The sequence below is a fragment of the Pelophylax lessonae genome (assembly GCF_965119305.1).
Source record: "Pelophylax lessonae genome assembly, chromosome: 4".
In the NCBI taxonomy this organism is placed as follows: domain Eukaryota; kingdom Metazoa; phylum Chordata; class Amphibia; order Anura; family Ranidae; genus Pelophylax; species Pelophylax lessonae.
Window position 1 is genome coordinate 677,142,040 of NC_138771.1, and position 16,756 is coordinate 677,158,795.

The 16,756-nt window shown below is 55.2% G+C and overlaps 1 protein-coding gene across 1 annotated transcript in view; it reads left to right on the forward strand.

Moving 5' to 3' along the window:
• Nucleotides 1–4,457: 4,457 nt before the first annotated feature.
• The window catches only part of LOC309553729 (monocarboxylate transporter 13-like), a 30,147-nt gene continuing 17,848 nt past the window's right edge, over nt 4,458–16,756 (forward strand). Inside the window, exons 1-3 of the mRNA XM_082255106.1 lie at nt 4,458–4,519; nt 14,474–14,675; nt 16,386–16,529. Of these exons, the coding sequence (XP_082111232.1) occupies nt 14,495–14,675; nt 16,386–16,529 (325 nt within the window). The 5' untranslated portion in view covers nt 4,458–4,519; nt 14,474–14,494. The remainder of the gene's footprint in view (nt 4,520–14,473; nt 14,676–16,385; nt 16,530–16,756) is intronic.

Below are 16,756 nucleotides of genomic sequence, written 5' to 3' on the forward strand. Positions count from 1 at the left end.
TTCTCTCTCCGCCTCCACTCAGTGATGGGCGTTTCCTGTGAAAGGAACCAATCACAGCAAGGGAGGGGGCGGGAGATCTGACTCTGCAATTGGTTCTTCAGACAGGGGGGCGGGGAGACCTGCAGTCCTGGGGGGAGGGGGAAAATCAGATGACTCCGCCCCATCTATTATAATCATGCCTGGGAGGAGGGACTCCTGTGATTGGCTCAGACAGGTGGTGATGTCATACAGAATCCAGACTCCACCCCCCTGAATGGTGAGCCAATTAGGAGACAGGACTGTTTCCAGTGTAAAGGGGTATAGGTCCCTCCCACACACAGGGAAGGGGTGGGGTATTTATGTTAATGATCATTGTGGGCGGAGTCTGCTGATTATTAGAGGAGAGAAGCGAAATCTTCTCCAGCCAATTGGAGTCTCACTTCTGCTGCTGTATCCCATCTGCTTCAAGGTTGGATGTTCTGCCCATCCCCCTCCAACCTCAGCCACACAACTGCCGCCCACTGGAGATTTCCTCTATGATCCTGAGAGCGCCTAGAAATCCTTCAACCCCGCCCACCAACCACACCCATCCAATCCCCATTCTCATCTTCACCACCTCTACATCCAGTTACTGCCCTGTGATTGGCTGATCAGCAATTTGTGTTACCGATCCACCCAATAATGTGTCCGGAGATCCCCCTCCCCCCAACACCACAGGGGTCCAACACCACAGGGGTCCTCATTACAGGGGTCCCCCAACACCATCCTCACCATTATAGGGGTCCAATAGCACAGTAGTCCTCATTACAGGGGTCCCCCCCAACACCACAGGGGTCCCCCCCAACACCACAGCACAGGATCCCCATCACAGTGTCCCTCCCCCCCACAGCACAGGGGTCCTCACCATTACAGGGGTCCAATAGCACAGGGGTCCCCCCACAGCACCGGGGTCCTCGCCATAAAAGGGGTCCCCCAACAGCACAGTATCCTCACCATTACAGGGGTCCTCCAACATCACAGGGGTCCCCCCCCACAGCACAGGGCTCCTCAACACTACAGGGGTCCAATAGCACAGGGGTCCCCCCCCCAACAGCACAGTGTCCTCATCACAGGGCTCCTCACCATAACCCCCCCCCCTTCAGTCCTGATGTAAACAGTGGGAGGAGTTATACATTGGAGTGGGCGGTGCTAGGCAGACTGTACATTTAGGTAACGCCCACATGTCACTCTGCACCTCCATGATTGGATGAAGGGACATTCTAGGAATGGAGGGGAGGGGGTCAGGCTGGGGAGGAAAGGGTTAGATGATGCTGGAGGTCCTCAGACCACTGTATACAGACCCCGCCCACAAGAGTCCCTCCCCCCTCACACCAGGCTCCTCCCACAAACAGTGACAGCCCCACCCCCCTGTGATTGGCTGTATTAGGAATGTCTCTGGGGGGAGGGGACCCCGAATATATATAGGAGGGTGGGGGAGGGGTGTACACAGCTCGTGTTATTATTATAGTTGTGGTCCCGGTACACTCACCCCCCTGTATCTCTCGGTCTGTCTGTCGGTCGGTCGGTCGGTAGATCGGCGTCTTTTCCGCCTCCTCCACTCTCTCAGCCTCCTCGTGTCGGGGATTCCCCTTTCCCACAATCCTCCGCTCCTCATACACTGCCACACCCCGCCCACTTCCGCCTTCTGGAACGCACACCGCTTCCGGGGTCAGCTGATATCATAGGCCACACCTCCGCATAGTCCTCATCCCGCCCACTTCCGCCCTGTGGAACGCACGCCGCTTCCGGGATCTGCGGCCACTCCTCCACTCACTGCTCATCCCGCCCCCTCCATTCAAAACATGACAGAGATCCCCGCCCACCACACCTGACGGCTGACACCCGGCACGAGGAGACCTCCGGACACCGGAATCACCCCATCCCCCAACCGGGATCACCCCTCCCCCACCGACACCAGGAGAGAGGCGGCCAATCACCTTCCAGGTTTTATTGTCGAATCTTCACTGAGAGGAGAGAAGGTAAAAGCTGATTGGCTGCCATCATCCGTACTGACACCTAGGGGAGGAGTCACTGATCAGATTCTGTGTGATTGGAGGAGGGGGGAGGAGTCACTGATCAGATTCTGTGTGATTGGAGGAGGGGGGAGGAGTCACTGATCAGATTCTGTGTGATTGGAGGAGGGGGGAGGAGTCACTGATCAGATTCTGTTTGATTGGAGGAGGGGGGAGGAGTCACTGATCAGATTCTGTGTGATTGGAGGAGGGGGAGGAGTCACTGATCAGATTCTGTGTGATTGGAGGAGGGGGGAGGAGTCACTGATCAGATTCTGTGATTGGAGGAGGGGGGGAGGAGTCACTGATCAGATTCTGTGTGATTGGAGGAGGGGGGAGGAGTCACTGATCAGATTCTGTGTGATTGGAGGAGGGGGAGGAGTCACTGATCAGATTCTGTTTGATTGGAGGAGGGGGAGGAGTCACTGATCAGATTCTGTGTGATTGGAGGAGAGGGAGGAGTCACTGATCAGATTCTGTGTGATTGGAGGAGGGGAGGAGTCACTGATCAGATTCTGTGTGATTGGAGGAGGGGGGAGGAGTCACTGATCAGATTCTGTGTGATTGGAGGAGGGGGGAGGAGTCACTGATCAGATTCTGTGTGATTGGAGGAGGGGGAGGAGTCACTGATCAGATTCTGTGTGATTGGAGGAGGGGGGAGGAGTCACTGATCAGATTCTGTGTGATTGGAGGAGGGGGAGGAGTCACTGATCAGATTATGTGTGATTGGAGGAGGGGGGAGGAGTCACTGATCAGATTATGTGTGATTGGAGGAGGGGGGAGGAGTCACTTATCAGATTATGTGTGATTGGAGGAGGGGGGAGGAGTCACTGATCAGATTCTGTGTGATTGGAGGAGGGGGGAGGAGTCACTGATCAGATTCTGTGATTGGAGGAGAAGGGAGGAGTCACTGATCAGATTCTGTGTGATTGGAGGAGGGGGGAGGAGTCACTGATCAGATTCTGTGTGATTGGAGGAGGGGGAGGAGTCACTGATCAGATTCTGTGTGATTGGAGGAGGGGGAGGAGTCACTGATCAGATTCTGTGTGATTGGAGGAGGGGGAGGAGTCACTGATCAGATTCTGTTTGATTGGAGGAGGGGGAGGAGTCACTGATCAGATTCTGTGTGATTGGAGGAGGGGGAGGAGTCACTGATCAGATTCTGTGTGATTGGAGGAGGGGGAGGAGTCACTGATCAGATTCTGTGTGATTGGAGGAGGGGGAGGAGTCACTGATCAGATTCTGTTTGATTGGAGGAGGGGGAGGAGTCACTGATCAGATTCTGTGTGATTGGAGGAGGAGGAGGAGTCACTGATCAGATTCTGTGTGATTGGAGGAGGGGGGAGGAGTCACTGATCAGATTCTGTGTGATTGGAGGAGGGAGAGGAGTCACTGATCAGATTTTGTGTGATTGGAGGAGGGGGAGGAGTCATTGATCAGATTCTGTGTGATTGGAGGAGGGAGAGGAGTCACTGATCAGATTCTGTGTGATTGGAGGAGAGGGAGGAGTCACTGATCAGATTCTGTGTGATTGGAGGAGGGGAGGAGTCACTGATCAGATTCTGTGTGATTGGAGGAGGGGGGAGGAGTCATTGATCAGATTCTGTGTGATTGGAGGAGGGGAGGAGTCACTGATCAGATTCTGTGTGATTGGAGGAGGGGGGAGGAGTCACTGATCGGATTCTGTGTGATTGGAGGGGGGAGGAGTCACTGATCAGATTCTGTGTGATTGGAGGAGGGGAGGAGTCACTGATCAGATTCTGTGTGATTGGAGGGGGAGGAGTCACTGATCAGATTCTGTGTGATTGGAGGAGGGGGAGGAGTCATTGATCAGATTCTGTGTGATTGGAGGAGGGGGGAGGAGTCACTGATCAGATTCTGTGTGATTGGAGGAGGGGGGAGGAGTCACTGATCAGATTCTGTGTGATTGGAGGAGGGGGGTGGAGTCACTGATCAGCTTCTGTGTGATTGGAGGAGGGGGGAGGAGTCGCTAATCGGATTCTGTGTGATTGGAGGAGGAGGGGAGGAGTCACTGATCAGATTCTGTGTGATTGGAGGAGGAGGGGAGGAGTCACTGATCAGATTCTGTGTGATGGGAGGAGGGGGGAGGAGTCAGTGATCAGATTCTGTGTGATTGGAGGAGGGGGGAGGAGTCAGTGATTGATTGGAGGGGGGAGGAGTCACTGATCAGATTCTGTGTGATTGGAGGAGGAGGGGAGGAGTCACTGATCTGATTCTGTGTGATTGGAGGAGGGGGGAGGAGTCGCTGATCAGATTCTGTGTGATAGGAGGAGGGGGAGGAGTCAGCTGACACTGTGTGATGTTGGTGAATGGAGGAGGAGGAGTCAGCTGACACTGTGTGATGTTGGTGAATGGAGGAGGAGGAGTCAGCTGACACGCTGTGTTATTTCAGGTCTCCTCTGGCGTTCCATCAACCAACACTGAGATCAATGTGGGAGGAGCCATCTCCGGGGATCATGTGACAGGAGGTGAGATTGGGCAGTTTGTTATCCTTCTCATTGGCAGCTTCCTCAGGGGCGGTCCTTAGAGTGTCAATGTTTCCTTCTTCTGCTTCAATCAACTGAAAGCCGGAATCTAATCCTGGATCATAGAGGATGGTTCCTGGGGGAGGGGTTTGGGGTTCCCGGGGGAGGGGTTTGGGATGACTGCTCATAGAGAATGGTACCCCGGGGGGAGGGGTTTGGGGTTCCCGGGGGGAGGGGTTTGGGATGACTGCTCATAGAGGATGGTTCCCGGGGGGAGGGGTTTGGGATGACTGGTCATAGAGGAGGGTTCCCGGGGGGAGGGGTTTGGGATGACTGCTCATAGAGAATGGTTCCCGGGGGGAGGGGTTTGGGATGACTGCTCATAGAGGATGGTTCCTGGGGGAGGGGTTTGGGGTTCCCGGGGGAGGGGTTTGGGATGACTGCTCATAGAGAATGGTTCCCCGGGGGGAGGGGTTTGGGGTTCCCGGGGGGAGGGGTTTGGGATGACTGATCATAGAGGATGGTTCCTGGGGGGAGGGGTTCGGGATGACTGCTCATAGAGAATGGTTCCCCGGGGGGAGGGGTTTGGGGTTCCCGGGGGGAGGGGTTTGGGATGACTGATCATAGAGAATGTTACCCCAGGGGGAGGGGTTTGGGGTTCCCGGGGGGAGGGGTTTGGGATGACTGCTCATAGAGAATGGTACCCCGGGGGGAGGGGTTTGGGGTTCCCGGGGGGAGGGGTTTGGGATGACTGCTCATAGAGAATGGTACCCCGGGGGGAGGGGTTTGGGGTTCCCGGGGGGAGGGGTTTGGGATGACTGCTCATAGAGGAGGGTTCCCGGGGGGAGGGGTTTGGGATGACTGCTCATAGAGAATGGTTCCCGGGGGGAGGGGTTTGGGATGACTGCTCATAGAGGATGGTTCCTGGGGGAGGGGTTTGGGGTTCCCGGGGGAGGGGTTTGGGATGACTGCTCATAGAGAATGGTTCCCCAGGGGGAGGGGTTTGAGATGACTGATCATAGAGAATGGTACCCCGGGGGAGGGGTTTGGGGTTCCCGGGGGGAGGGGTTTGGCATGACTGCTCATAGAGAATGGTTCCCCGGGGGGAGGGGTTTGGGATGACTGCTCATAGAGGATGGTTTACCGGGGGAGGGGTTTGGGGGTTCCCGGGGGGAGGGGTTTGGGATGACTGATCATAGAGGATGGTTCCTGGGGGGAGGGGTTTGGGATGACTGATCATAGAGGATGGTTCCCCAGGGGAGGGGTTTGGGATGACGGCTCATAGAGGATGGTTCCTGGGGGGAGGGGTTTGGGATGACTGCTCATAGAGGATGGTTCCTGGGGGGAGGGGTTTGGGAATGACTGCTCGTAGAGGATGGTTCCTGGGGGGGAGGGGGGAGGGATGACGGCTCATAGCGGATGGTTCCCCAGGGGAGGGGTTTGGGATGACGGCTCATAGAGGATGGTTCCCGGGGGGAGGGGTTTGGGATGACTGCTCATAGAGGATGGTTCCCCGGGGGAGGGGTTTGGGGGTTCCCGGGGGGAGGGGTTTGGGATGACTGATCATAGAGGATGGTTCCTGGGGGGAGGGGTTCGGGATGACTGCTCATAGAGAATGGTTCCCCGGGGGGAGGGGTTTGGGATGACTGCTCATAGAGAATGGTTCCCGGGGGAGGGGTTTGGGATGACTGATCATAGAGGATGGTTCCTGGGGGGAGGGGTTCGGGATGACTGCTCATAGAGAATGGTTCCCCGGGGGGAGGGGTTTGGGGTTCCCGGGGGGAGGGGTTTGGGATGACTGATCATAGAGAATGTTACCCCAGGGGGAGGGGTTTGGGGTTCCCGGGGGGGAGGGGTTTGGGATGACTGATCATAGAGGATGGTTCCTGGGGGGAGGGGTTTGGGGTTCCCGGGGGGAGGGGTTTGGGATGACTGATCATAGAGGATGGTTCCCGGGGGGAGGGGTTTGGGATGACTACTCATAGAGGATGGTTCCCGGGGGGAAGGGTTTGGGATAACGGCTCATAGAGAATGGTTCCCGGGGGGAGGGGTTTGGGATTCCCGGGGGGAGGGGTTTGGGATGACTGCTCATAGAGGATGGTTCCCGGGGGGAGGGGTTTGGGATTCCCGGGGGGAGGGGTTTGGGATGACTGATCATAGAGAATGGTTCCCGGGGGGAGGGGTTTGGGATGACTGCTCATAGATTATGGTTCCCGGGGGGAGGGGTTTGGGATGACTGATCATAGAGGATGGTTCCCCGGGGGGAGGGGTTTGGGATGACTGATCATAGAGAATGGTTCCCGGGGGGAGGGGTTTGGGATGACTGCTCATAGATTATGGTTCCCGGGGGGAGGGGTTTGGGATTACGGCTCATAGAGGATGGTTCCTGGGGGGAGGGGTTTGGGATGACTGCTCATATAGGATGGTTCCCGGGGGGAGGGGTTTGGGGTTCCCGGGGAGAGGGGTTTGGGATGACTGCTCATAGAGGATGGTTCCCGGGGGGAGGGGTTTGGGATTCCCGGGGGGAGGGGTTTGGGATGACTGCTCATAGAGGATGGTTCCCCGGGGGGAGGGGTTTGGGATGACTGATCATAGAGGATGGTTCCCGGGGGAGGGGTTTGGGATGACTGCTCATAGAGAATGGTTCCTGGGGGGAGGGGTTTGGGGTTCCCGGGGGGAGGGGTTTGGGATGACTGCTCATAGAGGATGGTTCCCGGGGGGAGGGGTTTGGAAAACTGCTCATAGAGGATGGTTCTCGGGGGGAGGGGTTTGGGATGACTGCTCATAGAGAATGGTTCCCGGGGGGAGGGGTTTGGGATGACGGCTCATAGAGAATGGTTCCCGGGGGAGGGGTTTGGGATAACTGCTCATAGAGGATGGTTCCCGGGGGGAGGGGATGACGGCTCATAGAGGATGGATACCGGGGGGAGGGGTTTGGGATGACTGCTCATAGAGGATGGTTCCTGGGGGAGGGGTTTGGGATGACTGCTCATAGAGAATGGTTCCCGGGGGGAGGGGTTTGGGGTTCCCGGGGGGAGGGGTTTGGGATGACTGATCATAGAGGATGGTTCCCGGGGGAGGGGTTTGGGATGACTGCTCATAGAGAATGGTTCCTGGGGGGAGGGGTTTGAGATGACGGCTCATAGAGAATGGTTCCTGGGGGGAGGGGTTTGAGATGACGGCTCATAGAGGATGGTTCCCGTGGGGAGGGGTTTGGGGTTCCCGGGGGGAGGGGTTTGGGATGACTGATCATAGAGGATGGTTCCCGGGGGAGGGGTTTGGGATGACTGCTCATAGAGAATGGTTCCTGGGGGGAGGGGTTTGGGGTTCCCGGGGGGAGGGGTTTGGGATGACTGCTCATAGAGGATGGTTCCCGGGGGGAGGGGTTTGGGATGACGGCTCATAGAGGATGGTTTCGTGGGGGAGGGGTTTGGGATGACTGCTCATAGAGAATGGTTCCTGGGGGGAGGGGTTTGGGATGACTGATCATAGAGCATTGTCCCCCGGGGGAGGGGTTTGGGATGACTGATCATAGAGGATGGTTCCCGGGGGGAGGGGTTTGGGATGACTGATCATAGAGGATGGTTCCCGGGGGGAGGGGTTTGGGATGACTGCTCATAGAGAATGGTTTCGTGGGGGAGGGGTTTGGGATGACGGCTCATAGAGAATGGTTCCCGGGGGAGGGGTTTGGGATAACTGCTCATAGAGGATGGTTCCCGGGGGGAGGGGTTTGGATTTGTTGGCTGCTTAGAAAAGACGGTCCCCCATGGGGGATGGATTTTGTAGGGATGGGTAGTGATTGGTATAGGAGGCTGAAGTGGTCTCCTGACTCCGTACACCCCACCCCCTACCCACCTGACTCTACACCCCTCACCTGTACCCACCTGACTCTACACACCTCAGCTGTACCCACCTGACTCTACACCCCTCACCTGTACCCACCTGACTCTACACCTCACCTGTACCCACCTGACTCTACACACTCCACCTGTACCCACCTGACTCTACACACTCCACCTGTACCCACCTGACTCTACACCTCACCTGTACCCACCTGACTCTACACACTCCACCTGTACCCACCTGACTCTACACACTCCACCTGTACCCACCTGACTCTACACCTCACCTGTACCCACTTGACTCTTCACGCCTCACCGGTACCCACTTGACTCTACACACCTCACCTGTACCCACCTGACTCTACACCCCTCACCTGTTCCCACCTGACTCTACACACTCCACCTGTACCCACCTGACTCTTCACACCTCACCTGTACCCACCTGACTCTACACACCTCACCTGTACCCACCTGACTCTACACACCCACCTTTACCCACCTGACTGTACACTCTTCACCTGTACCCACCTGACTCTACACACCTCACCTGTACCCACCTGACTCTACACACCTCACCTTTACCCACCTGACTCTACACACCTCACCTGTACCCCCCTGACTCTACACACCTCACCTGTACCCACCTGACTCTACACCCCCACCTGTACCCACCTGACTCTACACCCCTCACCTGTACCCACCTGACTCTACACACCCCACCTGTCTCTACACACTCCACCTGTACCCACCTGACTCTACACACCCCACCTGTACCCACCTGAGTCTACACACCTCACCTGTAGCCACCTGACTCTACACACCCCACCTGTACCCACCTGACTCTACACCCCCACCTGTACCCACCTGACTCTACACACCCCACCTGTACCCACCTGACTCTACACACCCCACCTGTCTCTACACACTCCACCTGTACCCACCTGCCTCTACACACCCCACCTGTACCCACCTGCCTCTACACACCCCACCTGTACCCACCTGACTCTACACACCTCACCTGTACACACCTGACTCTACACACCTCACCTGTACCCACCTGACTCTACACACCTCACCTGTACCCACCTTACTCTACACACCTCACCTGTACCCACCTGACTCTACACACCTCACCTGTACCCACCTTACTCTACACACCTCACCTGTACCCACCTGACTCTACACACCTCACCTGTACCCACCTGACTCTACACACCTCACCTGTACCCACCTGACTCTACACACCTCACCTGTACACACCTGACTCTACACCCCACCTGTACCCACCTGCCTCTACACACCCCACCTGTACCCACCTGCCTCTACACACCCCACCTGTACCCACCTGACTCTACACACCTCACCTGTACACACCTGACTCTACACACCTCACCTGTACCCACCTGACTCTACACACCTCACCTGTACCCACCTTACTCTACACACCTCACCTGTACCCACCTGACTCTACACACCTCACCTGTACCCACCTTACTCTACACACCTCACCTGTACCCACCTGACTCTACACACCTCACCTGTACACACCTGACTCTACACCCCACCTGTACCCACCTGACTCTACACACCCCTCCTGTACCCACCTGACTCTACACACCCCACCTGTACCCACCTGACTCTTCACACCTCACCTGTACCCACCTGACTCTACACCCCTCACCTGTTCCCACCTGACTCTACACCCCTCACCTGTACCCACCTGACTCTATACCCCTCACCTGTACCCACCTGACTCTACACACCCCACCTGTACCCACCTGACTCTACACACCCCACCTGACTCTACACACTCCACCTGTACCCACCTGAGCCTACACCCCTCACCTGTACCCACCTGCCTCTACACACCCCACCTGTACCCACCTGACTCTACACACCACCTGTATACACCTGACTCTACACACCTCACCTGTACCCACCTGACTCTACACACTCCACCTGTACCCACCTGACTCTACACACTCCACCTGTACCCACCTGACTCTACACCTCACCTGTACCCACTTGACTCTTCACGCCTCACCGGTACCCACTTGACTCTACACACCTCACCTGTACCCACCTGACTCTACACACCTCACCTGTCTCTACACACTCCACCTGTATACACCTGACTCTACACACCTCACCTGTACCCACCTGACTCTACACACTCCACCTGTACCCACCTGACTCTACACACTCCACCTGTACCCACCTGACTCTACACCTCACCTGTACCCACTTGACTCTTCACGCCTCACCGGTACCCACTTGACTCTACACACCTCACCTGTACCCACCTGACTCTACACCTCACCTGTACCCACCTGACTCTACACCTCACCTGTACCCACTTGACTCTTCACGCCTCACCGGTACCCACTTGACTCTACACACCTCACCTGTACCCACCTGACTCTACACACTCCACCTGTACCCACCTGACTCTTCACACCTCACCTGTACCCACCTGACTCTACACACCTCACCTGTACCCACCTGACTCTACACACCCACCTTTACCCACCTGACTGTACACTCTTCACCTGTACCCACCTGACTCTACACACCTCACCTGTACCCACCTGACTCTACACACCTCACCTTTACCCACCTGACTCTACACACCTCACCTGTACCCCCCTGACTCTACACACCTCACCTGTACCCACCTGACTCTACACCCCCACCTGTACCCACCTGACTCTACACCCCTCACCTGTACCCACCTGACTCTACACACCCCACCTGTAACCACCTGACTCTACACACCCCACCTGTACCCACCTGACTCTACACCCCCACCTGTACCCACCTGACTCTACACCCCTCACCTGTACCCACCTGACTCCGCTCACCTGTACCCACCTGACTCTACACACCCCACCTGTACCCTCCAGACTCTACACACTCCGCCTGTACCCGCCTGACTCTTCACACCTCACCTGTACCCGCCTGACTCTACACACCTCACCTGTACCCACCTGACTCTACACACCTCACCTGTACCCACCTGACTCTACACACCTCACCTGTACCCACCTGACTCTACACACTTCACCTGTACCCACCTGACTCTACACACCTCACCTGTACCCACCTGACTCTACACACCTCACCTGTACCCACCTGACTCTACATACTCCACCTGTACCCACCTGACTCTACATACTCCACCTGTACCCACCTGACTCTACACACTCCACCTGTACCCACCTGACTCTACACACCTCACCTGTACCCACCTGACTCTACACACTCCACCTGTACCCACCTGACTCTACACACTCCACCTGTACCCACCTGACTCTACACACTCCACCTGTACCCACCTGACTCTACACACCTCACCTGTACCCACCTGACTCTACACACTCCACCTGTACCCACCTGACTCTACACACCTCACCTGTACCCACCTGACTCTACACACTCCACCTGTACCCACCTGACTCTACACACTCCACCTGTACCCACCTGACTCTACACCCCTCACCTGTACCCACCTGACTCTACATACTCCACCTGTACCCACCTGACTCTTCACGCCTCACCTGTACCCACCTGACTCTTCACGCCTCACCTGTACCCACCTGACTCTACACACTCCACCTGTACCCACCTGACTCTTCACACCTCACCTGTACCCACCTGACTCTTCACACCTCACCTGTACCCACCTGACTCTACACACTCCACCTGTACCCACCTGATTCTACAGACTCCACCTGTACCCACCTGACCCTACACACCTCACCTGTACCCACCTGACTCTACACACCTCACCTGTACCCACCTGACTCTACACACCTCACCTGTACCCACCTGACTCTACACACCTCACCTGTACCCACCTGACTCTACACACCTCACCTGTACCCACCTGACTCTACACACTCCACCTGTACCCACCTGACTCTACACACTCCACCTGTACCCACCTGACTCTACACACTCCACCTGTACCCACCTGACTCTACACACCTCACCTGTACCCACCTGACTCTACACACTCCACCTGTACCCACCTGACTCTACACACCTCACCTGTACCCACCTGACTCTACACACTCCACCTGTACCCACCTGACTCTACACACTCCACCTGTACCCACCTGACTCTACACCCCTCACCTGTACCCACCTGACTCTACATACTCCACCTGTACCCACCTGACTCTTCACGCCTCACCTGTACCCACCTGACTCTTCACGCCTCACCTGTACCCACCTGACTCTACACACTCCACCTGTACCCACCTGACTCTTCACACCTCACCTGTACCCACCTGACTCTTCACACCTCACCTGTACCCACCTGACTCTACACACTCCACCTGTACCCACCTGATTCTACAGACTCCACCTGTACCCACCTGACTCTACACACCTCACCTGTACCCACCTGACTCTACACACCTCACCTGTACCCACCTGACTCTACACACCTCACCTGTACCCACCTGACTCTACACACCTCACCTGTACCCACCTGACTCTACACACCTCACCTGTACCCACCTGACTCTACACCCCTCACCTGTACCCACCTGACTCCGCTCACCTGTACCCACCTGACTCTACACCCCTCACCTGTACCCACCTGACTCTACACCCCTCACCTGTACCCACCTGACTCTACACACCCCACCTGTACCCACCTGACTCTACACCCCTCACCTGTACCCACCTGACTCTACACACCCCACCTGTACCCACCTGACTCTACACCCCTCACCTGTACCCACCTGACTCTACACACCTCACCTGTACCCACCTGACTCTACACACTCCACCTGTACGCACCTGACTCTACATACCCCACCTGACTCTACACACTCCACCTGTACCCACCTGACTCTACACACCCCACCTGTACCCACCTGAGTCTACACACCTCACCTGCACCCACCTGACTCTACACACCTCACCTGTACCCACCTGACTCTACACACCCCACCTGTACCCACCTGACTCTACACACCTCACCTCTACCCACCTGACTCTACACACCTCACCTCTACACACCTGACTCTACACACCTCACCTGTACCCACCTGACTCTACACACCCCACCTGTACCCTCCAGACTCTACACACTCCGCCTGTACCCGCCTGACTCTACACACCTCACCTGTACCCACCTGACTCTACACACCTCACCTGTACCCACCTGACTCTACATACTCCACCTGTACCCACCTGACTCTACACACTCCACCTGTACCCACCTGACTCTACACACCTCACCTGTACCCACCTGACTCTACACACTCCACCTGTACCCACCTGACTCTACACACTCCACCTGTACCCACCTGACTCTACACACTCCACCTGTACCCACCTGACTCTACACCCCTCACCTGTACCCACCTGACTCTACATACTCCACCTGTACCCACCTGACTCTTCACGCCTCACCTGTACCCACCTGACTCTTCACGCCTCACCTGTACCCACCTGACTCTACACACCTCACCAGTACCCACCTGACTCTACACACTCCACCTGTACCCACCTGACTCTTCACACCTCACCTGTACCCACCTGACTCTTCACACCTCACCTGTACCCACCTGACTCTACACACTCCACCTGTACCCACCTGACTCTACACACTTCACCTGTACCCACCTGACTCTACACACCTCACCTGTACCCACCTGACTCTTCACACCTCACCTGTACCCACCTGACTCTTCACACCTCACCTGTACCCACCTGACTCTTCACACCTCACCTGTACCCACCTGACTCTACACACTCCACCTGTACCCACCTGATTCTACAGACTCCACCTGTACCCACCTGACTCTACACCCCTCACCTGTACCCACCTGACTCTACACACCTCACCTGTACCCACCTGACTCTACACACTTCACCTGTACCCACCTGACTCTACACACTCCACCTGTACCCACCTGATTCTACAGACTCCACCTGTACCCACCTGACTCTACACCCCTCACCTGTACCCACCTGACTCTACACACCTCACCTGTACCCACCTGACTCTACACCCCTCACCTGTACCCACCTGACTCTGTATTGGACACATTGGGGTTGTCAGTGATCACTTAGTTGTAATATTTCCTCTCCCCTGCAGGTCAGTTACCCATCCCCTGTTATGGCGGACACATTGGGGGGCGTGGTCTTGTTGCTCTCCTCCTTCCTGCAGGCGGGGCTTGTATTCGGAACTCTGCGATCTTTTGGGATTTTCTTCCCGGAATTTGTGGAATATTTTCAGTCGGCTTCCGGCAACGTTTCCTGGGTGACGTCCTGCGCCATCGCCGTGCAACAACTGCTGAGTGAGTGCCTCATACCTCCGTATTATACACTGTGCCTCATACCTCTGTATTACAGTGTGCCTCATACCTCCCTATTATACTGTGCCTCATACCTCCTTATTACACTGTGCTTCATACCTCCCTATTATACTGTGCCTCATACCTCCTTATTACACTGTGCTTCATACCTCCCTATTATACTGTGCCTCGTACCTCCATATTACACTGTGCTTCATACCTCCCTATTATACTGTGCTTCATACCTCCATATTACACTGTGCCTCATACCTCCCTATTATACTGTGCCTCATACCTCCTTATTACACTGTGCTTCATACCTCCCTATTATACTGTGCCTCATACCTCCCTATTATACTGTGCCTCATGCCTCCTTATTACACTGTGCCTCATACCCCTGTATTATACTGTGCCTCATGCCTCCTTATTACACTGTGCTTCATACCTCCCTATTATACTGTGCCTCATACCTGCTTTTTACACTGTGCTTCATACCTCCCTATTATACTGTGCCTCGTACCTCCATATTACACTGTGCCTCATACCTCCCTATTATACTGTGCCTCATACCTCCTTATTACACTGTGCCTCATACCTCCCTATTATACTGTGCCTCATACCTCCTTATTACACTGTGCTTCATACCTCCCTATTATACTGTGCCTCGTACCTCCATATTACACTGTGCTTCATACCTCCCTATTATACTGTGCTTCATACCTCCATATTACACTGTGCCTCATACCTCCCTATTATACTGTGCCTCATACCTCCTTATTACACTGTGCTTCATACCTCCCTATTATACTGTGCCTCATACCTCCCTATTATACTGTGCCTCATGCCTCCTTATTACACTGTGCCTCATACCCCTGTATTATACTGTGCCTCATGCCTCCTTATTACACTGTGCTTCATACCTCCCTATTATACTGTGCCTCATACCTGCTTTTTACACTGTGCTTCATACCTCCCTATTATACTGTGCCTCGTACCTCCATATTACACTGTGCCTCATACCTCCCTATTATACTGTGCCTCATACCTCCTTATTACACTGTGCTTCATACCTCCCTATTATACTGTGCCTCATACCTCCCTATTATACTGTGCCTCATGCCTCCTTATTACACTGTGCCTCATACCCCTGTATTATACTGTGCCTCATGCCTCCTTATTACACTGTGCTTCATACCTCCCTATTATACTGTGCCTCATACCTGCTTTTTACACTGTGCTTCATACCTCCCTATTATACTGTGCCTCGTACCTCCATATTACACTGTGCTTCATACCTCCCTATTATACTGTGCTTCATACCTCCATATTACACTGTGCCTCATACCTCCCTATTATACTGTGCCTCATACCTCCTTATTACACTGTGCTTCATACCTCCCTATTATACTGTGCCTCATACCTCCTTATTACACTGTGCTTCATACCTCCCTATTATACTGTGCTTCATACCTCCATATTACACTGTGCCTCATACCTCCCTATTATACTGTGCCTCATGCCTCCTTATTACACTGTGCCTCATACCCCTGTATTATACTGTGCCTCATGCCTCCTTATTACACTGTGCCTCATACCTCCTTATTACACTGTGCCTCATACCTCCTTATTACACTGTGCCTCATACCCCTGTATTGCACTGTATCTGATCTCTCTGTATATTAGGTGATTTCTCTGTGTGACTCCTCCTCTCAGGTCCTCTGGGGTGTGCCCTCGCGCTGAGGTTCGGGTGTCGGTGGGTGGTCTCGGTGGGCGGAGTTCTCTCCTCTCTGGGGATGTTTTTGGCCTCCTTCTGCTCTCACCTCTATCAGCTCTACCTCTGTATTGGAGTCATCTCAGGTAAGTCACCCCGCCCCCACCTACATGAAGAGGCGGGGCTTCCTTCCCTGGAACACCATTTTACCCAGCAGGGGGAGGGGCAGACTCGTAGCTCTTTTCTGGGTCACCCAGCAGGGGGAGTGGCAGACTCGTAGCTCTTTTCTGGGTCACCCAGCAGGGGGAGGGGCAGACTCGTAGCTCTTTTCTGGGTCACCCAGCAGGGGGAGGGGCAAACTCGTAGCTCTTTT